Source organism: Onychostoma macrolepis, chromosome 15, assembly GCF_012432095.1.
Source record: "Onychostoma macrolepis isolate SWU-2019 chromosome 15, ASM1243209v1, whole genome shotgun sequence".
Lineage (NCBI taxonomy): Eukaryota > Metazoa > Chordata > Actinopteri > Cypriniformes > Cyprinidae > Onychostoma > Onychostoma macrolepis.
Window position 1 is genome coordinate 409,435 of NC_081169.1, and position 26,058 is coordinate 435,492.

The 26,058-nt window shown below is 38.3% G+C and overlaps 1 protein-coding gene across 1 annotated transcript in view; it reads right to left on the minus strand.

Moving 5' to 3' along the window:
- The window catches only part of aadac (arylacetamide deacetylase), a 33,264-nt gene extending 15,814 nt beyond the window's left edge, over positions 1–17,450 (minus strand). Inside the window, exons 1-3 of the mRNA XM_058745494.1 lie at positions 16,669–17,450; positions 8,250–8,478; positions 1,134–1,203 (exon numbers count right to left, since the gene is read on the minus strand). Of these exons, the coding sequence (XP_058601477.1) occupies positions 1,134–1,203; positions 8,250–8,478; positions 16,669–16,809 (440 nt within the window). The 5' untranslated portion in view covers positions 16,810–17,450. The remainder of the gene's footprint in view (positions 1–1,133; positions 1,204–8,249; positions 8,479–16,668) is intronic.
- Positions 17,451–26,058: the final 8,608 nt, after the last annotated feature.

A 26,058-nucleotide genomic window follows, 5' to 3' on the forward strand; every position in this document is an offset into this window, starting at 1 on the left:
TGTTGTTTGCATCATTTTGTCACTAGGTGGCAAGAATTGACTGTTAAAAATATATTTGTCATTGAATCATTCAAGAAATTCATTCAAAAACGATGATTCATCCAGTAATGAAACAAGTGAAGTATTTATGAGTGAGTCGTTGAATCATTCATTCAAACCACTTTTTCAAAATTTTAATATTAAAAATGTATGTATTAAATATATTATATTTTAAATACATATATTAAAATGTTTAATAATTCATTCAAATTAAACACTTTTAAATAGACTGCAGCAATTAATATTTTGCCACACATTATTTTCTTTAGTTCAGTATCGTGGGAGAATCGTGATCTCTATTTGAGACAAAAAATTGTGATCCTCAATTTATCCAGAATCGTGCAGCTCTAACAGCCGCCTTCTGCTACTGCTACTAGCTGGACCCAGCTGCAGGAACAGATGTTAGGCTAAAGGACGCTGTCCACGACCACCACCTCAAAGGCTATGCTGAAAAGTCCGGAAGACAAAACCGGGGCATCTAGGAGAAAATATATATCCTTCTCTTACAGCTCTGACAGATTAAGCCAGTGATGCTGCTCTCTGGCTGGCTGTCTATCTGTCAGATTGTTAGTCAACATCCTTCAATAAATCAGCTTGGTATGCCTGCAACACCGCCACACTTTCTAAATCTGTGTTCACTTATTTCTTTAACTTTCTTTTTTAAGCTTTCTCACACAGACTATAGCACATGCACACACAGACAAACAGCTTACTGAAGACAATGAAGCTGATGACGTGTTATCTAGGCACTCCATATAGCTGGCCACCTCGCCTGTGACATCAACTACGCAGTAGGTGCTTAAGACACCGGCTCACAAGTAATATTCCCATATTCTTGTATTCCACTTCAATAGGGAACTGAGGGAATTCCAAACTATTTTATTACAAATTGGGTTATATATAATATTTATTAATTATCTGATAATTAATTAACAATTTAATGGCTGTAATAGAAATTATAAACACAATTACATAAAATTACATCAATCAATCAATCAGTCAATCAATCAATCAATCAATCAGTCGCCAGATCCTGTGTGACCTTGTTGAAGCAAGCAAGGTTTTTTATTAAATGAACAACATTTTATACTTACTCTACAGATACAATAACTGCGTTGAGCTCTGTAACCATGTGTCTGGCTAGTAGATCATATGGGCCCATACCTAAGGTGAGAAGGGAAAAAATATATACTTTTGACTTTTATTTGATTAAGCTTCTAGTGATGAAAACAGTTCTCATGGATTAAAGCAAAATATATGTAACATGTTCTTACTATAGTAATAACAGCAAAGTTTGCATAATTACATGCAGTTAACCACAATTCTAAGCCTATAGTAAATACATGTTGTTAATAATTTGTACATATTACCTAAATGTATAATTCCAATGTAACAAGGACACCTTAAAATAAACTGTAACCCCTTTAACCATCACTTAAAAAAAAAAAAAAAAGAGACCAATAGCACTTTAAAGAGGTGGTTGACTGTTGACTGGTTGACGCATTATTTTTCACATAATTTACCTTTATTCCACACCGCTCAGTCCCTTCTCCTATAAACGTGCTGATTATTTCCTGCTTTTATGAAGCCCCTCCCTCAAAAATACATGATGGGCTCAGATTGGTTAGCTGGTCCAGTGTGTTGTGATTGGTGCCTCTAGTGCGCGTCTGAACGTCCCGGCCCTCAGCTCAGCGGCATGTGCTCCGGTTGTATTGTAAACAATGGCGTCATCAATATTGCTTATCAATTTGATCCCCATTGAGACGCAGAGGATATTAGTGAAGAGGATCGCGCAGAACCTGTGCAAGCACACAGCTCTTAATGGTATGTTTTTTGTTTGTTGTTGTCTCATACTTTTACATACGCTGTTATTTGTAAATGCTACTGCTTCTGTTAGCTTTTAATATAAGGTTTTATCCTGATTAAAGCTTTAATACAGCACGGCAACCGCACACGCTTCCATGTTTAACGCTTCTCATACCTATTTGAAAAGTGTATAAATGGAACATTTCATTGTTGGAGCCGAGCTGATGATCTGAATAACAGAGAGAGAGAGAGATATGCAGAGCAGAGCGTGTGCAGAGCAGGGTGACGCGAGGAACAGGATTGAGAACCGCTGCTTTAGAACATTGATTTTGAAACTTGTGAATCCATTAGAATCGTTAGAAGACAGAATCGCGATTCATATATGAATAGATTTTTACGTGCACCCCTAGTTTTCTCTTCCTCTTCTCTAAAGGCCGGATACACACCAAGCCGATGGTCGGCCGTCGGGGAGTGTCCGTCGGGCTAGTTTGTTTGGTGTGTTCCACTCGTCGGCTCTCGTCGGGCTCACGTCGGTGAGAGAGTAAACTCTGATCGGATGTTCAGTTTAGTGAACGAGTCCGTGCAGGAGAATTAAAGCGAAAGTGATGAAAACGGGCAAGTAAATGAAGGCGGCACAGACAAAAGGCTGTTTTTTGATGTGACATGATCTTGCATAAGCATTCCAATATGCAAATGTTTTCATAACAACATGAGCTGCTTAAAATAATGAAAGTTATCAACATTACTGATATTCAAAATGGTAAGCAAGCGCTGCTTTGTTTACGTTTCGTATATCTGCGTTTATCTCGTATATCTTTGTTTCGGTTTCCCCATTTGAATAACGAATATTTACTATTGATAACTGCTGATATAGACAGCTAACTCCTCTTACGCAGGTGCAGAACACACGTGTTCAGTTTGCAGTCGTGTGTTCACGTGCAGCTTTTTTGTCCGACACTTGTTGAACACTGTCGGCTTTCGTTGCCGCTAATTCTTTGAAGTTGGCTTGGTGTGTACCGGGCTTAAAGCAGCACAACATGGCCTCGCCCCCTTTGTTGCATGTTCCCAGGGGCGGGGTTTATGTAAATTTCTGGGTTTGTGATGTCACAAACCCGGGAAGTGACTCGTTGTAGTCCCTACGAGCCGTTTTTGTTGGCATTAAACTTCCAGAATTTTAAAGGATGATATCTCCGTTTGCAATATATTAAATAAAACTGATATTTTTTGCAACACTTGACATTTTTAAGTCATTCGAAAAATAATCAGTCATCTACTGTTTATGAAGTTTCATGCATTAAAAAGTCATGACTTGGTTGACAACATTGGTTGTCTTCGCAGAAGAATGTTCACTATCACTGAAGCAGTCAGTGACTTCAGTTCAGCGAGTTCTGCACAAGCACAAAAACTCTCACTATAATTTCTGAAGCCGTCTACACTGCAATATGTATTACATACATCATTTCTGCACTTTGTTTCAGATGAAATAATTTGAAAGAGTGCAGAATTCAATCAGTGAGTGCAAACTGAAATAAACTCCAGGGTTTTCAGCAGATTTCTTCACCAGTGACTAAACACCTCTGATTAGCTGTTGCATTCATACACTCAACAGAAACGTGTGTGATTGGCTGTAATGCTCAATGCTGCAAAAACCAACACATAAAATGAGCTCTTTGATACAGCATGAGCAGATCTAAATGTAATTCTGCATTCAACACTTTTCAATTTTTAAATCATTATTAAATTAAATCAGTTATTTTCATATTTCACTTCATCTCGACAGTCGTAATCGATTTTGTTTAATGGTGCAGGGACTTTTTTTGCACATGCATCTTGAATATGCGGTGCATTTTTGTTAATTTTGGTGCCATTTTTGCCTCAAGCTGCTGTTATATTTTTAACTCTGATCTGCACTGACCTCATGCATGGCTTCTCTGCAGTCTGAATGGAAATCTATCATAATGATGGAGAATTAAAATCTTTGAAGTTCCAGTGTCAAGCATTCACATAAATACATTTACATTACCATTAAGCAGAGGTGGAAAGTAACTAAATACAAATACTTTCGTTACAGTACTTGAGTACATTTTTACTACTTTCTTGAGTATAATAAAATTGTGGTACTTTTACTTGAGTAGAATAAAACTAAAGTATTCAACTTCGCTACATTTATTTTTTACCAAGTACAAAGTCCCAAAAAAAAAAAAAAAAAAATGAACAAAGGCGGCACCGATGGAGAAACAGAGCAAGCCGGTGTTTGATGGGCACAAACTCCTGGGGTGGAGCCCAGCACTTCAGTCAGTAACATACAGGTCTGACACGGGTGCAAAACCAATCAAATCTTCCAGTTCAGCTGCGGGGGCGGGGCGTTCAATCCGCACTTTGCTTTGGCAGTCAATCACCGATGTTGTCATTTTGAATCATCATCATTAGCGTTTCAATATTTTAGTGATTGAGCTATGCTCTGATTTTAAATCGTAATTTTGTCAGCTCCTGAAATGGGTCATACCGTTGATATTACCAGAGCACACTAGGCGTGGGCGGTTTCCAAATTTTGATACCGTCAAACCTCCTCCCTATTTTACCTCGGTATACGGTATTACCGTGAATAATAAAAAAATTATGACATAAGGCTCAGACAGTGTGCCTAAACCGTTCAGAAACTGAATACCAAACACTAATACTGAAACAATAACATGCACAACAATATTAACAACTTTTATTAGCAACAAATAGCAGTTTAGAAAAAAGTGCAAATACAACAGTCAAACGGAATTAAATTAACATAAACATCCATATTATAAAAAGTATTGCAAAGCGGCTGTCGGTGGACCTAGATGTTGTTGGTCCTGCATCGGGAGGCGTTGAAACTGTTGCACCAACCTGATCTCACAGAATTCCGTGTAATGTTCACGGACTTAATTAACCCCGAATCTGTGGTGACATCACGGAATCGCCGAAAATTCCGTGAGATCATGTTGGTTGCACTGAGTGAACTCGGGTGCATCCTCGCAGCAGTGTGAGTGGATGGTGGTTTCGTATATGCGACCTTAGGTTCGAGGTATTTCCATCTCTCGCGGTCACCTTTTTGTTGCACAATTTGCAAATTGCCTCGTCCGTATTTACCGCCTCTCCCTTCTCGTTCGGTCGAAACCCGAAATACTGCCAAACTGCAGAAGTTGTGTTCTTTTTCGAGACCAGTGCGCGACTTGCCATCTTCCCCCCCCTCTCTCTTTCTCCTCCACGCTGTCACGTGATGACAACCAAGCATACGCATTTTTAGGCATTAAATAAATTATATTTAATATATATCCTCATCTCCTATATAAGTGCATTGTTTTTTATGACGGTATAACGGTATTGAAACTGATACCGTTGCTATTTTTAGATCCCGCGGTATACCATATTACCGTATTACCGCCCAAGCCTAGAGCACACAGCAGTATAAGTAGATAGAAACTCGGTTGATAGAAGGACAGTTTTACATGGATGGAGCAAGAACAATGTAAGTGTCTAAAATACATGCACACAGTTCAGTTGAATGGTAAAAATTGCCCCCTTTAACAGTGCAGTTAAACTAAATGTACGAAGCTAAAATAACTTAATTAACAACAACATTGAAATAAGAGCGCATGCATTTTCACTTAATTTCTAGAGATTATCATCGATTTGATTGCACAGATACTATTTAAACTAAACTGAGCTAGACAATGACATCTCTGAATTCAATAATGAAATACCTTTAACTGAAAATTGAGTAAATTGAGTGTTTAATCTTATTATACATTACTGACACTCTATCCTCCAATTTGATACTGTTAAGTGCTTTGACACAATCTGTATTGTTAAAAGCGCTATATAAATAAAGGTGACTTGACTTGACTTTACTGATAGATCAACCATGATTTATCTGTTAATCAGATGCATTTAAAATCACTTTTTCACTTTTTTGCTTGCTTTGAATGTGTGTGCACATGGGCGAAGAAACAAGATAGTCTATGTATGACTGGATGATTTATTCACATCCAAAACGAGACGATGTGAACATTACGGAGTGCTAAACACTCCCATGCAGTGCATGTTTCATTCATACTTGAAGCCGGAGGGCGCTCTTGCGCAGAAAGTCCAAAACGGCCTCTTAGAAGTCATTTATAATAACTTATGATGTGCAGGAAATCCCTAATATGGACAAAAGCATCCTGCTATTGCTGTAGCTAAAAAAAAGGTCATTTCTACAGTGGCCGAGAGAGCTCAATGCACTGCAAATAGAAAAAACACCTGCAAATTAAGAAAACAACTTCATTAATTTGTCAACACGCGCTACAAATGCTCACAACAAAACCAAATAAAGAAACGCACTGCAAATAGAAAAAAAAAAACACCTGCAAATTAAGAGAACAACTTCATCAATTTGACAACACGCGCGTTGCAAATGCTCACAACACAACCAAATAAAGAAACACACTGCGAATAAAATTCTTGTAAAAATTTGGTTGTGAGCATTTGCAGCGCATTTCTTTATTTGTTTGTGTTGTGAGCATTTGCAGCACCTGCTGTCAAACTGATGATGCTGGTGCTTTTTCTATTTGCATGTGTTTTCTGAAGCTGCCGCGCGTTGAGCTCTCTCGGCCACTGTAAATTTCAGGTAATTTCCAGGTAATTAATATAGTATATGAATAATACAGTGCTAATTGACATAACATTTATTACAGTATAGAAACTATTCTGTCGTATTATGTGTTTGTATAAACCAATCCTAAAACTGTCATTAGGAAAATACAGAAAAAAAATATATAGAATACAAATTATTGGTTATCGTCCAGCAGTATATTTGATTTCTTAGCCAATTAAAAGACATAAGAAAAATAAAGATTAGACCAATTCAATTAGACCAAAGTTAGAAGTTTATTTATTTATTTATATAAATAAATGATGGCTACGCCTCTATGTGTGCAGTACAGAAAACAGAGCACGAGTCTTCTTGTGCTTGAATGGTTTAAGTCATGTTAAAATGCGCACAAAGGAATCGATAAGAGGAATCAAAATTTTAATTTTATAACAAGTAGACAATTCCTGACCTTAAGCATCCTGTTCCAGAATTGGAATAGATTTTGGATTTCCAAGCCTAGGTATGGGTTACACGTTAAATAAAATGCTCTTTTTTTCGTCCTACCGAAAAATGTACCTGGAGTCCATCTTTGTTATTATAACAAACTACACTTTCAATGTGATTTTAAACCATTCAAGTCAAGAAGACTCACGGGCTGTTTTCTCTGCTGCACACACATCCTTGTGTACTGTAAGTGTTCTTTAGCCTATTGATTTTCATTCGTAGTGTTCAGCTAACAGTGAAATATTTTGCAATAAGATGATATCTAAGATTTTTATTTATATATATATATATACATATACATATACATATGTATATATGTGTATATATATATATATATATATATATATATATATATATATATATATATATATATATTTAACCTTATTGGAATTGAAATTAGGAATTGACAAGAATCGGAATCATTACAATTCAAATGATGCCCAACCTTACTCATACCCCACATTATTTTTTTACTGGCAACTTTCTATTCACAATGTTTTAAACCATTTCTTTTCTTTTAAACCTTCACTTACCCTTCTTTGCTTTTGCTCTTCTTAAACACAACCACATAATCTTATACGCGAATGTACTTTTCAAAATTAGTTATAAAACAGTTGCTCCTGGCAACAGGGATAGGTAGTATGTTTGCTTAACATAGCATCAAACATGACCATTTATGAGACTAATTTCATGTTTTGCTCTAAAATCACTATATAACATCAATCGTGTTTGAAACTGTTAGCTTCTGTGGTTCCATGTTGCTTCTTATCACAGTGAGACAGAAAATATAGTTTATAAAATTCTATACTGTGATACAAGCTATGTCAATTAGCATTGCATTGCAGTTGTGTGTTTATTGTCTTCCATGTTTCATCAGTCAAAGCGTCTCTGTCTGCATGTTATTATAGTGATATCTGATGCATTTGTCCATATAAGGGATTTCCTGGGTCTCACTTGTGAAACAGACATTACAGTAGGTCTACATGGGTGTTATGGTTAGGGTTAACCCTGATCCATAATGCTCACATCATCTCATTTTGGATAAGAATAGAAAAATAATAAAAGACATAATTATTACTTTGTAACGCAGTAACTTGAGTAGTTTTTCAGCAAACTACTCTTACTTGAGTCATATTATTTTTCAGTACTTCTACTTGTACTCAAGCAAATTTTTCCTTAAGTAGCAATACTTTTACTTAAGTACAATTTCTTAGTACTCTTTCCACCACTGCCATTAAGATATAAAAAGCTAGAACACTCTGTTATACAGCGTTGTGTGATTAATGATACTCACGGGAGCTGCCAAGACACCATCCACCTCCATGCAGGTAAATGATGGCTCTTCTTAGCTCTCCTGATTCTTCTTGCTGGCTTGGCTGGTACACAATCACCTCTACCCCATCAAAATTCTCATCTGACACTTGCACCCTCTCATCTGACACAGGCACTACTCGCTCTGCAATGGTGACGAACATCATAACTTTCATGTAGTGCAATAGTCCCATCCACTCGCTCAGTTCTGCCTGTGAAGAGGGGAAACAAAACAAACAAACAAAAAAAAACACTTAAAGGGATGTTTTTGGCTTATTTTATGCAAGTGGAAGTCACACGGTGCCTGGCTTATTTTCTCAAAAAGGTTATGAATAGGGCAGACACATGGTTGATCAGCTGAGATCATCTCACTAATAGCCAGAATCCCCTAATCTTTTGCTTCGGTAGACAACAGCCCATTGTTAAGCCAGTTGATGTTAAATGATGTTACTCCAGTGATGTTCACAGTGTTAAGTCTTAAGTCTCTTGTCACCAGTTCTAGTTTAGACTTCAGTCTCCTTTGGTAATAGGTTAATTTTCTAAACCATGTAGGGACTCTCTTGGCTGCAGAGCCCCCTAAATGATGGCCCTACAAACATGGTAGATGTGTTAGACCGAGGGTTAAGTAGAGAGATTTAAATAAAGTGTTTTAAGTGATTAATAATTAACATCTAAACTGATGAAAAATATGTATTTAATTTGCAACAACATTGTGAAATTTTATAAATGCATCACTATACAAAAACATGAGGAGAGTTCTTCACATCAAAGACAAGTGTAAATTAAACTGAACTGAAATATGGAGTGTGTGTGTGTGTGTGTCTGTGTGTACAGTTGTGTTCAAAATAATAGCAGTGTGTTTAAAAAAGTGAGTAAAGCTCAAAATAACTTTTACTTCAATACACACAAATGCATTGGGAACATTGCACATTCTATTCTAAATCAAAACATGAAGAAAAATGTAGTAAATTTGTTATTACTTTACAGAAAGTGAAGAAAAAGCAATATTAGACTGTTCAAAAAAAAAATAGCAGTGTCTGCATTTTTCTTTACAAAGTCAAAATTTACTCTATAAACTGAAAACTGCTTGAAGATTTAGCTTTCTTGTGAATGACTGAACTAACATCTAGTTGTATAGCCACGGTTTCTGAGAACTGCTTCACATCTGTGTTGCATGGAGTCTGGCAGCCCAGGACGATTGCATTACATACCACAATTCCTCTGCATTTCTTGGTTTTGCCACAGAAACAGCATTTTTGATGTCACCCCACAAGTTTTCTATTGCATTAATGTCTGGAGATTGGGCTGGCCACTCCATAACGTTAATCTTGTTGGTCTGGAACCAAGATGCTGCTCGCTTACTGGTGTGTTTGGGGTCGTTGTCTTGTTGAAACACCCATTTCCAGGGCATTTTCTCTTCGGCATAAGGCAACAAAACCTCTTTAAGTATTTTAATGTACTCAAACTGATCCATGATCCATGGAATGCAATAAATAGGCCCAACACGTAGAATGAGAAACATGCTCATATCATGATGCTGACGCCACCATGCTTCACTGTCTTCACAGAGTACTGTGGCTTGAATTCAGTGTTTGGGGGTCGTCTGACAAACTGTCTGTGGCCCCAAGACCCAAAAAGACAATTTTGCTTCATCAGTCTACAAAATATTGCACAATTTCTCTTTAGGCTAGTCAATGTGTTCTTTGGCAAATTGTAACCTCTTCATTTTTTCAACACTGGGACTTTGCGGGGGCTTCTTGTCGATAGCTTGGCTTCACATAGGCGTCTTCTAATTGTTACAGTACTCATAGGTAACTTTAGACTTTCTTTGATCACCCTGGAGCTGATCATTGGCTGAGTCTTTGCCATTTTGGCTATTCTTCGATCCATTCGAATGGTAGTTTTCCGTTTTCTTCCACATCTTTCTGGTATTGGTTGCCATTTTAAAGCATTTGATATCATTTTAGCTGAGCAGCCTATCATTTTCTGCACTTCTTTATATGTTTTCCCCTCTCTAATCAACTTTTTAATGCGACCCATTTTACTCAGATTTTCAGAGAGAAATGCACAGTACAACATTTGCTGCCTTCGTCCTTAAATAAGGGCCACTTTTTTGACACCATTTTTTTCACAGAATGATTTTCTCTCTAATTAAACTCCACACTGCTATTATTTTGAACACACCCTTTTAAATTAAATGATTCAATTACACAGAATCAACAGCATGCATGTCAAGACTGTTGGGTCTGTTGGTTTTCTATTACTCTACCACACCTACTAGTAAAATATTTGCCATGTAGAAATATAATTTCTACCAAAAACAGTGATTGATCTGGTTAGTGATGTTGGACTGCTATTATTTTGAACAGAACTGTATATGTATGTATATATACATACATACACACACACAGTATCTCACAAAAGTGAGTACACCCCTCATATTTCAGCAACCATTTTAATGTATCTTCTCAAGGGACAATACTATAGAAATGAAACTTGGATATATTTTAGAGTAGTCAATGTGCAGCTTGTATAGCAGTAAAGATTTACTGTCCTTTGAAAATAACTCAACACACAGCCATTATTGTCAAAATAGCTGGCAACAAAAATGAGTACACTCTAAGTGAACATGTCAAAACTGTGTGGGCACCATTGTTATCCAGCACTGCTTTAATCCTCCTGGGCTCGGAGTTCAGCAGAGCTGTGCAGGTTGTTGCTGGGATCCTCTTCCACTCCTCCATACTGACATCACGGAGCTGCTGGATGTTACACACATGGTGCTTCTCCACCTTCAGCTTGAGGATGCCCCACAGGTGTTCAATAGGGTTCAGGTCTGGAGACATACTTGGCCACTCCATCACCTTCAGCTTCATCAGCAAGGCAGTTGACATCTTGGCGGTGTGTTTGGGGTCGTTATTATGTTGAAAAACTGCTTCTGAAGGGAGGGCATCATCTTCTGCTTCAGAATGTCACAGTACATGTTGGACTCCATGCTTCCCTCAATGAGCCGCAGCTCCCCAGAACCAGACCATGAAGCTACCACCACCATGCTTGACTGTAGGCAAGACAGTTTTCTTGGTACTCCTCACCAGGGCGTCACCACACATGCTGGACACCATCTGAGCCAAACAAGTTTATCTTAGTCTCATCAGACCACAGGACGTGGTTCCAGTAATTCTTGCTCTTGGGCAGGTTGTCTTCAGCAAACTGTTTGCGGGCTTTCTTGTGAGCCAGCTTCAGAAGAGGCTTCCTTCTGGGACGACCGCCATGCAAACCGACTTGTTGTAGTGTGCGGCGTATGATCTGAGCGCTGACAAGCTGACCTTCCGCTTCTGCAACCTCTAAAGCAATGCTGGCAGCACTCATGCGTCTGTATTTTGAAGCCAGCTTCTGCACCTGAAGCACTGTGAGGTCTGTTCCGAGTAGAACCAGTCTTGGAAAACCTCTGTATGACGCTGGCCACTGTACTGTAACTCAGTTTCAGGGTGTTACCGTACTTCTTATAGCCCCGGCCATCTTTGTGGAGAGCAACAATTCTAATTCTCAAATCCTCAGAGAGTTCTTTGTCATGAGGTGCATGTTGAACATCCAGTGGTCCGTATGAGAGAATTGTACTCAAAGCACCAGATTTTAGCTGCTCTGATACAAGATACACAAATTTGTATAGTCCTGTCAATCAGACAAAAACATGAACATGATGAATAGGACATGTGGCTTTGCATGGTTAAACGACGTATAGCGCTTATCACTTAGAGTGTACTCACTTTTGTTGCCAGCTATATGTTGAGTTATTTTCAAAGGACATTAAATGTCTACTTGCTGTACAAGCTGCACATTGACTACTCTAAAATAGATCCAATTTTCATTTCTATAGTATTGTCCCTTGAGAAGATATACTAAAATGGTTGCTGAAATGTGAGGGGTGTACTCACTTTTGTGAGATACTGTATATGAGGATGTTAACTGTGGCAAGATGATTGACAGGCCAGTTTACAGAGGTGTCAAGTAACGAAGTACAAATACTTCGTTACCTTACTTAAGTAGAAATTTTGGGTATCTATACTTTACTGGAGTAATTATTTTTCAGACGACTTTTTACTTCTACTCCTTACATTTTCACGCAATTATCTGTACTTTCTACTCCTTACATTTTAAAAATAGCCTCGTTACTCGTATTTCATTTCGGCTTGTTTTCATTCCAGCTTGTCATTGTTCAAAAAAAAAAAAAAAAACCTATCCAGATAAATCGCGCCGTCCGGATAGAGTGAATTTGATTGTGGTTGGATGAGAAGTATAAACATATACCATTCCGACACCCTATTGGTTTGTACGCGATCCATCGCACCTGCACATGACACAAATCACGTCACACTCCAGCAAGGACATAGCCAGTGTTGGGGTCGTTACTCAAAAAAGATTATTTCTTAAAAGTTATTATTTCTCCACTACTGGCTCATTTATCAAACGGGTGATTTCTCTTCGTCCTCCGCAAATGAAGCTACAGTAGGTAGTTCGGTAGAGAGACGTTTGAATAAATTAGCGTTTGCGATTGACAATGTTGTGATAAGTAGGCTATACTAACTTTGTAACTCGTTACCCCCAACACTGGACACAGCAGACGTATGTAGCCAAGTACGCAGATGTCTGTGGCAGAGACTCAAGAAGAGAACTCGAGCGAAATGTAACTGATGTAGATTACTCTGTTGTTGTACATACAGCATTGAGTCCAAAGTGTTTGTTACATCTTCTAGTTAAATGTGACATTGTTGCCATTAGCTATAGATGCATAGTATAAACCAGGAAAGTATCAGGATTGAGTTTATTGATTAATCATTAATTTTGACAGCACTAATGTTTATTGTATATAGTCAGGGGTGCAAATAAGTGGTCCGCATGCACAACCAAAATTAAAATTGCGCTGCGTAAATAAGTTTTGACAGCGCATTTGCGTACCGACATGGTTGACAGCTGTTAATGCACAATTACCATTTTAGATCGACAAACTGTACTGTATAAGATTTCTATTCAAACTGAAAGCATAATCTAGGCTACCTGCTGCCGTTTTCAAAGCAAAGCTATCTGTGACATTTCATTCACTGACGCAATTCCATCAGCAGCGCTAAACCCGGAAGCGCATAATACTTACTTGCCGGCAAGCCGCCAAAATAAAAGCTCGCTGATTTTACGTTTGAAAATGATGAAAATAAAAATAAAAATAATGATAATAATACTACGACGGCGTTTTAGTGCCTCGTTAAAAAAAAAAAAAATCTAAGATTACGAGATTAAAGTCGTAATATTTCGAGAATAAAGTCGAAACTACGAGAATAAAGTCGAAACTCTACAAGAATAAAGTCGAAATATTACGAGATTAAAGTCGAAATGTTTTGAGAATAAAGATTATATAGTTATAATATTTTGAGATAGGCTATTCTAGCCTTTTGCTCATGCAAATAGCCCGGATTTGGAGCACCGGGAGATATTCCAAATTTCAGTTTTCAAAATCTGTCAGTTTTATAGCGAAATACAAACAATATGTAGGCTATATTGCAATAATGTGTTTGTTAAGCGGCATGTGAGTCAATCATCTTTCCGATTACAATAACGAACAACGAGACATTTTCATTATAATTTTTTTTTATGCCTTATGATGTTCCTTCAATTTATATCTTGCTATAAACTTGAAATAAAGAGCAAAAACACATTTATAATTTGTATTTCGTTATAAAACCGGCAGAATTTGAAAGCTGAGCTGTGTGTAAAAGCAACAAAGCACAAAATTGTTGCGATTACTGGTTGGCTGGCACGCTACAAATAATGAATGCAATGGAAGACATTAAATATTATTTCCAAGCATACTGTCCCCGCGAGTATGACACATGGTATGATTTCTGCTAATAATCCCACATAGCTATATTTGTAGTGTATTAAAAAAAGGGTTAAATAAGAGAGCTACCGCGCCCCCCAAAGGAATATCGATTGAGTGTGTGAGCTTATGTTAAGATAAACAGTTGTTCCTGTTCCGTCTGTTAATAAATATCATATTCTTGATATTAAGCTGTTCCCGCGAGTCCTTAAAATTGACATCCCAGTAAGATGATGCGGCCGCTCGGACACAACAATATTCAAATCAATTCCGGTGGGCCGGTAACTTCTCCCGGTGCTCTCAACGAGGGCAATTTGCATGCGCGATATAGGCTATACTCTCGAAATATTATAACTTTAATTTCTACGATTTAAATGATCGAAACATTTCGACTTTATTCTCGTAACATTTCGACTTTATTCTCGAAACATTTCGACTTTATTCTCGAAACATTTCGACTTTATTCTCGAAACATTTCGACTTTATTCTCGAAACATTTCGACTTTATTCTCGAAACATTTCGACTTTATTCTCGAAACATTTCGACTTTATTCTCGAAACATTTCGACTTTATTCTCGAAACATTTCGACTTTATTCTCGAAACATTTCGACTTTATTCTCGAAATATTACGACTTTATTCTCGAAATATTACGACTTTAATCTCGTAATCTTAGATTTTTTACATTTTTTAACGAGGCACTAAAACGCCGTCGTATAATACAAATAAAAATGTTAACATTTTATTTTTAAGTTTATTATGAAATAATTGCATTTGTATTATCATACTTGATTATTTAGTTTATTTATTTTTAGTTAGTTAATTTATATATATAAAAACAAAAATATTAAACGAAGTGCAATAATATTATTATCACTATTATTAATTAATTTTTTTATAGTTATAGTTTATGGGTCACACTACATGCCATGGCCTGTGTGAGGACCAAACCAAATCTCCAGGTTCTCATATGAGAACCAGGCTGAAAAACTTATGCGCACCCCTGATATTATATAGACAACCATACAAGGGTAATTGTTACTAAGCCTGCCCCAGGTAAAAGCAATTGTCTTGTCCGTTGCCCGCACAGATTCCTGCAGCTAAGCTTGGGTGTACATTTACATTCCAATAAAGGTTAATGATGACATTCCTCTGAAGTTTGACTTTTTGCACCATTACAATACTTATAGGCAACTAGTCATCATATCTTCCGCTCCATGAAACACGTTAATGCTCAGTAGTACACATATATGGTTCTTTAATGTATTTACATTGTACTAAAATGCGTTAATTTTTTAATGGGCATATATGCGGCTGAAACAGGTAGCCTAGTGCAACCCAAATTTTTTAACATTAACATTTTAATATAACATTATATTCATTATGGCCTTTAGAAAAATGTTTTTTGAGGAGGTGGGGTAGTGCACAATAGGCCCCTGTGGCGCGGCCTAAGCTTTTGTCCTTAATGGCATTTTTTTCCTTACATTACTTTTACTTTTATACTTTAAGTAGTTTTGAAACCAGTACTTTTACTTGAGTAAAAAGCTTGAGTTGATACTTCAACTTCTACAGAAGTCTTTTTAAACCCTGGTATCTATACTTCTACCTGAGTAATGAATGTGAATACTTTTGACACCAGTGCCAGTTTACAATGATAGGATGCATGTGACTATGCAAAAGCGTGATCCGTTAAAAATGCATACATGATGTAGTATGTACCAAAACTCACCAAATCCTTTGCTACACACTCAACAGTATTTTTCTTCAGAAGAAAAGAGTATCTAGGGGTATAGTCTTGGGTGAGCATAAAACCCATAGCCACACTTTGTGCTATGGTGTTCATTTGTTCAGCCATGATTTAGGTATTTGTTCAGTATTATTTATTTATTTATTTTCCCCAATTAGTTTCACATTTGCTTACCTTTTATAATGTTTAAAATGAAAGGTGGAGTCAGGATGCTGACCAATGGTTTAAATATCATGAATTTCATACATTTTAAATGTCACTTCAAAATGTAAGCTGATGTCCAGTATTTGTAACAACAGTGACACTACACAGTAGATGGAGATTTCAAAACAGCTGTAGTTTGGAGAGACAGAGAGAGAGAGAGAGAGAGAGACATAGCTAATATTCCAAGACTCTCCTATTTGAGGTGCATTTTACACATGCATGCATTTAATTTCTATTTCCTGCTATAATTTCCAGCTATTATTAGCCACAAAGCTCACTATACAATGCTCGGATTAAGAATTGACATAATCTGTAAACTAAATCTGCTGGTGTGGTGTCATGCCAAACAATTCAAACAAATAATCAAACGCTTAACTGACCGGACAAATATGCTACTCCTGCTATTAGTTGCGTAATCACACTCTTTGATCAAACCGGTCCAAAATAATAACCCGATACCATACGGCCGTAACATTGCAAATGCATGGCAATATGTGCGTTAAACCGTCATTAAATTTAGACTGATGGCTGTCAATCTTACAAGCAACTCAATACGTGTTAAAATACAAATGCATGCAAACTTACCAACTGGATTAAACTCCTGAAGAAAGAATCAGTGAGCATTAGTTTCCATCTCTCCTCTATGTTATTCGGGATTGGTGAATACACGTAATACGCTGTTAACGCGCCCAGTAACACAAACACAAACGCTCCTTTAGACCTCATTATTTTGATTTTGTTTCGGATCTCGTCTGTGTCTTCTGTTTCCTTTTGCAGTCTGTTGATTGTCTTTTCTCAAAAGTCTTCGGCAATTGAAGCCTCCGTCAGCCGCGTTTATTAGTCATTGAGTTCTCTCTGTGTTAAAGTGTAATCCTGGATTAATTTTGGACTGGAGCCAGCTAGATATGACAACACGTGTTAATGTCATCTGATCGTGATACTGTACGCGTGCATGTGCAAAGCTTTGCTCTGCTCTTCTTCTCCGTTCTGTGTCTAGTGCAGAGAATATATCGAGTCGTAATGAAACGCAACTGGAGCTTCAGCGCATTACGCAGAGCTCTCTCAAATTCCTCAGATAACCTTGTGGGTCATCGCATGCGTTGCTGTGCCTCCTTATCTAATACTTACTCTGAAAGTGTTGAAACTGTGTCATTGCATGCTTCGTGTGTTGAAATTTCGACAAGCTTTTCGTCAAGTATTGTGTGTGTTGTGTTAAACCAGCGGTATTTAAAACTAGTTGAAAAGCGCTGTGGTGCCAAAGTGATAAGTGGCAAGTATCACTGCTAGACAGCCTGCAGTGATAAGTTTACTGTGCTGCTTTGACCACTTACAATGTGTTTTTAATTTAATGTTTTTTTTTATTTAAGTACTGATGATTAGCCTTCACAGGTGTGTTGGGAGATCAGGAACTGTTTTAAATTTGTTACCACATTTGAAAGTGTGACTTACACAGCTGGTTATTTAGCCTAGTTATTAGTATTTGATGCATGCTTTTTCTTCATCTTTTTTTTTTTCTTTCAGCTTGTTTTCTACTTCAAATAAAATGTGACTGAATCTGCAGGGCTTCATAGCTCATAGCACCTCTCAGATTCCTCAGATAACCTCAGGGGTCATCTCATGATTTGGTTGCCCTCGCTCCCCTGCTGAGTTATTGGAAGAGAAGATATTATCAGCTCACATGACTCTCGAGGGCAGTATTCACAGATTGTGGAAGGCAGAAAAAATATTTAGTCAGAAAACATAAAATACTGGCATACAGGGATGATATTTCATCTTTTCACATTTCTACAACAGAAGCAGAATGACACTTTTATGATCAGACATTATAAATTGTAACATTTTTACATCTTAGCCTGAGTGTAGATTTACAAGATCTCGTATTAATTTGCTTATTTTTCTTTTTTTTAGCATTTTTCTATGACTTCCTAGCTGAGAGTTTTATTTTAAACCTATTCACAAAACTCTTAAAAGCAAGTTTTACTACTTAATTCCTAATATAAGAGTAAGGTGGGGTTGACCTGGTTGATCACTTCAGTGGTTGGTAGAGAAGCACAGCAGGCTGACAGCGAGAAGGAGAAATATAGCTATGACTATATGAAATACAAACACCGGATAATACATAACTACCAAACATAGGCAAACTGGATGCAAAAGAAGCTGTCGCTACTTACTCAAATGATATTAGAAAGAAGGCATGCAACTAAAGGGAAATATGTTTTGGTTTAAAAACAAAAATAGGAAGGATGGAAACAAATATGTTTCTAAATCAATGCAGTGTTTCCTTTAAATTCACTTTAAATGACAAACATCTGCCACAGTATTTTTTTTTTTTTTTCAATATTATTCAGTGTTATCTATTTCTACAACATGACATTAATCATGACCATCATAGTGTTTGTCATGAATCTGGTTCTTGGACTTCCATCTGCTAGCCACCAGAGATAGCTATTTCATTACATTGACTCTCGCACCAAACAGACTGTTGCACATTACACTGTACTGCATTTCCCATCATCCACTGCACTGATCACACTGCTGTCATCAATCACACGCTCACCTGAGAGCTATTATACACTGTATTTAAAACGCACTCAGATCCTGCTCAAGTCGTCGAGTATTGTTCTGCGTGTAGCACTCTCCAAGTGTTAGCTGCCTTACCGAGCCATTCTGTGTTTCTGTTTAGTTCCAGTATTGTCTAGCCTCTAGCGTATATCACTCTGCCAGTGATAGCTACATTACGGAGCTCTTCTGTGTTTTCTAAGTCTAGTTTATTGCCTTGTTTCCTTATTTCTACCAGTGTATCTTGGATTAATCCTTGTCTTGCCGTTCGGACTCTATTTGTTCCTCGTTTGGACTATTGCTCATGTTATTGGACTACCCTTTTCTCAAGCCCTCTGGATATTGTTCGCCGATCAAAGACCCACGCTTGTCCTAGGATTACTCTTTGCCTTGTCTGTGTTATACCTGTTTGCTGATGTTTTGACCCTGCCTGTGTTTATGACCTCGTCTCTGAATAAAAGCCTTTGCAGATGGATCCGCACGTCTCGCGTCTCGTTCGCCCCGTTACAATACTTCATTATGAATACACTATGAAATTAACATATATTGGCCAAAATATTGACTCTGCACTCAAGGCCCCGTGTCCTAATGTAGCTAGAAATGTATTTTAGTAATTGTAGCTTTTCTAGAAGACCTCCTAAAAGAACCTTCAGAAGAGTTACTATATACTATAAACTGTATATAGTAACTCTCTCTCTCTCTCTATATATATATATATATATATATATAGTATAACAGCAGACTCTATATTGTATAACGGCAGAATAACCTAATAACCCAGCTGCTTTTATATCTGTTAATCAAAGAACAAAAGAAAAAAAGAGGAAATCAATAACTTTTGTAGCTTTAAGGATTCATCTATATCTATGTTTGATAAATTTATTCAATTTCTGTATATTTCCTACTTGCTGAAGGGCACAGGTAGCTAAATATGACATTTATTATAATGTCATAATTTTTTGGGCGCCCTGGAAGCCGGTGCAGAACAGGGATACAGGGGACTCCGGCGGCCATGGCGGAGCAGGGCGCTTGGGTGACCATGGCGGAGTAGGGAGCTTGGGAGGCCATGGTGGAGCAGGGAGCTTGGGCGCCCAGGACAGAGCAGGACTCTCAGGGGTATGGCCCCCCCCCAAAATTAAGGGTGAAATCAGGGCCCCTCCGCCTCTGGAAGGGACAGGCTCTAGGGGGCGCTTAGGCAGCGCAAATTCTCGGGGGCGCTCTGACAGCGCGGAGCTGGATGAAAGCAGCGCGGATTCTTGGGGGGCGCTCGGGAAGCGCGGAGCTGGACGGAACCAGCGGAGACACAGGCGAGCTGGATGGAACCAGCGGAGACACAGGCGAGCTGGATGGAACCAGCGGAGACACAGGCGAGCTGGATGGAACCAGCGGAGACACAGGCGAGCTGGATGGAACCAGCGGAGACACAGGAGGGCTCTTGCGAGGAGCAGGCACAGGCAGGTACGACATCCCCTCATACTCCACCAAAATTCCTACAGGCACTTCAGTCTCTGTCAGCGAGTTTGCCATACTCTTTGATGGCGGGCCTGCCATACTCTCGGTCGGCGGGCCTGCCATACTCTCGATCGGCGGGCCTGCCATACTCTCGGTCGGCGGGCCTGCCATACTCTCGGTCGGCGGGCCTGCCATACTCTCGGTCGGCGGGCTTGCGGTGGCAGCGAACGGCGGCGGGTTTGAGAGTGCAGGGGATGTCGACTGACTAGAATAGATGAGTGGAAGAGGCGGACTGACTCGACAGCAGAGTGGTCGGAATGTTGGGACTGGATTCAGGGGCTGGTGCGATCTCCATTATGCCTACTTGAAATGCTGATCCTGAAATCCATAGGGCAAACTCCAAGTACTGTGCCAAAGACCAGCTGGGATCACCTAGTGGCATTAGCATTTTAATGTCCTCATCTAGCCCAACTCGGAAACAGTCCATTAAAGTGAGATCGTTGCAGATGGCTTGGTAACTGGTTTCAATAAATTCTTCCACATGGTCTTCAACACTTCTGCCGTTCTGAAAAATAAACACAGTACTACCTCCAGAAACATTGTCCTCCTTCCTGGGGCACACGTTAATGGAGGCCAACTCCAGCTTCATCATCGGTAAACGGTCCGGTCTTCTGTAGCGGAATAGGCGTGACACAGATGGTGAGTACAAACAAAGATATTTATTTAGAATCACGCAGTAGTGAAGGATAGTGGGGTGATGCACTGGAGTGAATAAAATTTTTAGATTTCCTTCCTTGGAGCTTGGTGAAGAGGATGACTTGAAATCCTTTCCTTGCAGATGATCCGCAGAACAGGAGACACAGGGACAGAGCACACACCTCAGGAGTACGGGGTCTGGAGAGAGCGTGGAAATACAGAACACTAGGGAGAAACACAGGAGGTAAGTCACGCAGGTAAGTTATATCGAAAGCTGAACTAGTCAGAGAGTCCTCTTCGTGAGTATGTACGTACAAGACCAGACAAACAGTGAGACTGAGGTGTGTGCTTTTATACTGAGGCTAAGTGGCTGTGGTGATTGGGAGCAGGTGCGGGTGATTAGGATAGGAACTCAGGTGATGGTGTTCAGTGGTGAAGAGTGCCAGACGGATCCGTGACACTGTCTTTGTGTTGTTTATACATTAATTTGAAGATTGCATGCACAATTATTTCAATATAAAAATATATTTAAAAAACTTTAATTTTAGGTGAGATTAATCACGATTATTGTCAGAAAAAAAAAGCGTGATTAATTAGTTTAAAAATTTTAATCAGTTGACTATATACAGTGCTGCTTGAAAGTTTGTGAACCCCTTGCAGAATCTGTGAAAATGTGAGTAATTTTAACAAAATAAGAGAGATCATACAAAATGCTTGTTATTTTTTATTTAGTACTGTTCTGAGTAAGATATTTTACATAAAAGATGTTTACATTTAGTCCACAAGACAAAAATAAAAATAAAAATAGCTGAAATTATTAAAATAACCCCATTCAAAAGTTTGGGAACCCTTGATTCTTAATACTGTGTGTGGTTACCTGGATGATCCATGACTGTTTTTTGTTTTGTGATGGTTGTTCATGAGTCCCTTGTTTGTTCTGAACAGTTAAACTGAGCACTGTTCTTCAGAAAAATCCTCCATGTCCTGCAGATTCTTCAGTTTTCCAGCATCTTTTGCATATTTGAACCCTTTCCAGCAGCGACTGTATGATTTTGAGATCCATCTTTTCACACTGAGGACAATTGAGGGACTCAAACACAACTATTAAAAAAGGCTCAAACATTCACTGATGCTCCAGAAGGAAACACGATGCATTAAGAGGTGGGGGGTGAAAACTTTTGAACAGAATGATGTCCAAATTTTTCCTATCTATTTTGTTGAAATATAATTTCCATTTAGTACTGCCCTTCGGAAGTAACAGAAGATACTTGCATGTTTCCTGGAAGACAAATTAAGTACAATTTACCTTGATCTTCAAATTCAAAAAGTTTTGGCATGATTAGCTTGATTCGGAGGGCATGATTAGCTTTGCCACTTTGTCATAATTTACAGAAGACACCTTGATCTACTTCTCATCACTGGTCAAACACACCCAGCATGCCAAAATCATCCTCCAGCAACTCAAGCCCGAGAAACAGCGTGTACACAGTAGTTCTGGGAGGAAGACTCATATTCTGTTCATCATTCATTCATAAAATTCTACCCAATCACTGTCTAGATTCAGACTGAAAAGTCCATGACAGCCTATCATTCATCATAAAATGCATTATTGTCTCCCTGAAAGAAACGCTTGCTCTATTAACCTGCTGTACTAGTCCTGGGCTACATCATCTGATCCAGTGGCATGCAAGTGGACTTAGTGAAGACCGAGGCAGTCCATTTCTGGTCACAACCATCCACAATAAAGGGGCTTCATCATTTCCTGGGATTCTCCGACTTCTATTGTTGGTTTATTATAAAATTAATTTCCATTGTTGCCTCTCTACCTTCTCCATGGCAAACCCAAAAACAATCCCCTGGTCATCTGCCACCTAAAAAACCTTCCAGCTCCCCGAGAGGCCCTTATTACTGTTCCCATCCTCCAGAATCCCAATCCAGAGCTCCCTTTCATTGAGAAAGTGAATGCCTCCACTACCAGCATTGAAGCTGTTTTGACTGCCACCATGTATCATCATTTGTCCCATCCAGTGGACCCTGGTGAACCTACTTGAACTGATCTGGCACCCAGTCACTGTCCACAACACACCTATGTGCTGACAACTTTTCAGACCCAACACTACATCTCTCTTCATTTCTCCAAAAGTTTGGGCATCCAGGGATTTCTCAGACCCGTTCGCTATAGCCTGCAACCAGTAATGATGTCCTGAAACATTTACCTCTTTGTGCAAGCATGCCCGCAGTGTTCTATTGTACCCAATTTATTTGTTTTGCAAAATCTTCTTCAACCTCCTGTGTGTGTCTGTAAGCCTCTTATCTGAGGATGCACAAAACTCTTTTCATCACCCTTCCATTGCTCTAAAACCAATTCAGTGTGTACTGGAATCTCTAATAAAATTAATAATGTCTTCCATTCGTATGCAGTGTGAAAGGTGTAGTATAGTATGTCCAGCTGGGTCAGATCAGTCATCGCAGGGTCTTTTGGAGACTGGCTGTGTTAATGGGGAGACTTGTGGGTCAGGCAATATCTGCAGAGGCAGGGGACTTTTGCAGACTAGGCTGTGCTGTTTAAGAAGCTGTAAGAATCCTTTGTTACTAGTGTGCAGTATGCAATATGCTTTCCATTCCAACATCATGACTGGCCATTAGTTTCAGAAGCAGCCACAGTGTTGCCTTCTGGAACTCATTTGCATAGTGTATTTTTATGTATTTGGCATACACTTTTATCCAAAAGGCTTGCATTGCATTTCATACATTCCCTGTCAATCAAACTAATGACCTTAGTGTTTCAAATCCATGCTCCCAAACTTCTTTGTTAACCCCAACCCCTTTGACAAAAAATATTTTCTTCAAGTACCCCGATGTTTCAAATTAACATTTAAATCATCAAACAACACATTTGCATTGTTTTCGTTTATGTTTGTACTCAAGTTCATATTTGTGAGGTGTTTAAAAGTGTTACTGTTTGTTACTCAACAAATAGCATATGTTTTAATAGCTTCTTTTTTTAGTCATTATTCAGCGCATCTAGATCTTACTGATGATTCATACATGACACTTTGGTAAATGTAAAAAGGTATTTAATTATTTGATTCATGAAGCACTAATTTGCTACAAAATATAAAGAGTTCTTAGTAAGGTTGTCACATAATATTTCACAATGCTAATAGTTATAAAGACAAGAATGTATTTATATTGATAAACACAGATTGAATCTTTCATGTGTAGTGTCTTCTCTTTAGATCTGTGATTTACGGACTGAATGATTCAGACCCCTTTGCAAACTAGTTTTACAGATTCCAAGGAACCAAACTGATCAAGATTCATTCAAAAACTGGATATCGCTATGACAAATCCACATACCATTTCTTTGTTATTATTTACACTTTGCATTTGCGTGTATAAAAAAAAAAAAGGGGGTCTGGAGAAATGTATCAAAGTAAGAGTTATCTCTCTAAAATGTAGTGAAGTTATAATCAACCAAAATATTTATACTCGTAAAAGGTGGAAGAGCTGTCACATAATCAGTATTTCACAATGCTAATAGTTTTTAAGACAAAAATGTATTGATGTTGATAAACACAGATTGAATCTTTCATGAGTAGCTTCTTGTCTTCTGATCCACAGTTGCGAGATCCATTATGCATTGTTTGGTGTGTTTCTCATGATTCAGATTCAGATTTGTGATTCAATGAATGAATGAATGAATGATTCAGACTTCTTTGCAAACTAGTTTTTCAGATTCAAAGGAACCAAACTGATCAAGATTCATTCAAAACTGGATATCGCTATCTGCATAGCATTTCTTGCTGTTATTATTTGCACTTTGCATTTGCATATGTAAAAAAGGGGGGCTGGAGAAATGTAACAAAGGAACAGTTTTAAGCTAAAGTCAACCAAAATATTTACAAATATTTATACTCGTAAAAGTAGAATAATTAAAAAACTGTACTTAAGTACAGTAACATAATTTGGATTCACACTTGGGTTCAATATCTACAGTATAAGAACTGAACAGAATAAAAGCAAACAAACAAAAATAATCTTTGCTGCTTTACTGTTAGGTGAACTCACATCTCTTTTTAGTGGCACAGTTGACATTATATTTAAACTGTTGTTACATATATATATATTTATATATTTATATTTATACAACAGCTCTTTCTGGTTCTCAAATCTGATTGGCTGAAAGGAGTGAGATATTAGAGTCCAACAGAGCTCCTCGACCTCTTCACCGTTTGTATCACTCTTACTCGTGTGATATTGCACATATATATATATATATATATATATATACACTGTTTATCTGTTGTCACTGTTGTAATTAAACTGTTGGCACCCAATGAATTTGAGTAATAGTAATTAAATAATTGTTTTCTATTATTATTTTTTCATAATAAGGCAAATACATTACTATTGTAATGATACAACTGTACTTTAAATAAAGAAAATGAATATTTGATCATTATAATTTTATTTTACACTAAAAGATACTGCAACATGTATGTCTTGTTTTTGCCCCTTTTTTCCCATGACCTAGTTTCTGTGTCTAACTAGTCATTCAGTTCACCTCTCGTTCAATTATCTTATTAGTTTCCTTTGTTTGCCCTGTGCATAAAAACACTGAGTTCTCCCTTTTCCTCTGTTTGTCAATAATTTGCAATATGCATAATTTGTTTGGTTGTGTTTCTACATGTATCCTAGAGAGGCTGTTATTAAAGCTTGTTCCTTTACATTCTCCTTCGTTGTGCACTTTTTAACACAACCATTCCATAACAGAAGGACGGACCAAAACCGAAACAGTGTGGAGCAGAAAAACCTGGAGGCCCACACAAGTGATTCCTCTATCTGGCGAGCCTCACAGACGATGTGTGGTTTTTATTTGGCCAGCTTGAACGAGCACACAAAGGTTCACCTGCCCAGTTCATTTCACTGAGTTCTTTGAGTAGGTGCTGGTGTGTAAGGATTCACCGTTCTCCGTATGCGACAGAGATGTTGCAAGGATCCACTGCAGACACGGAGCCAGAGCCTGAGCCTGCCGCGATGTCAGCACCAAAGACGTCACCTGAGCCCTTCATCACCGAGCTCAACAGAAAGGTGACATCATCTGTCCCCGAGGGAGTCCTAGTGGAAGTCGTGGATATGAAGTGGAGTCCTACCCACTCTCCCACCGCTGAAGGTGAGCTGATGTTTCTGAAGAGGGCGTGTCCCTATTTCTCCCGTCTCCACTGGTTCTGTACAGTCCCAAATCTGCCGAGTCTCCTACGTCTC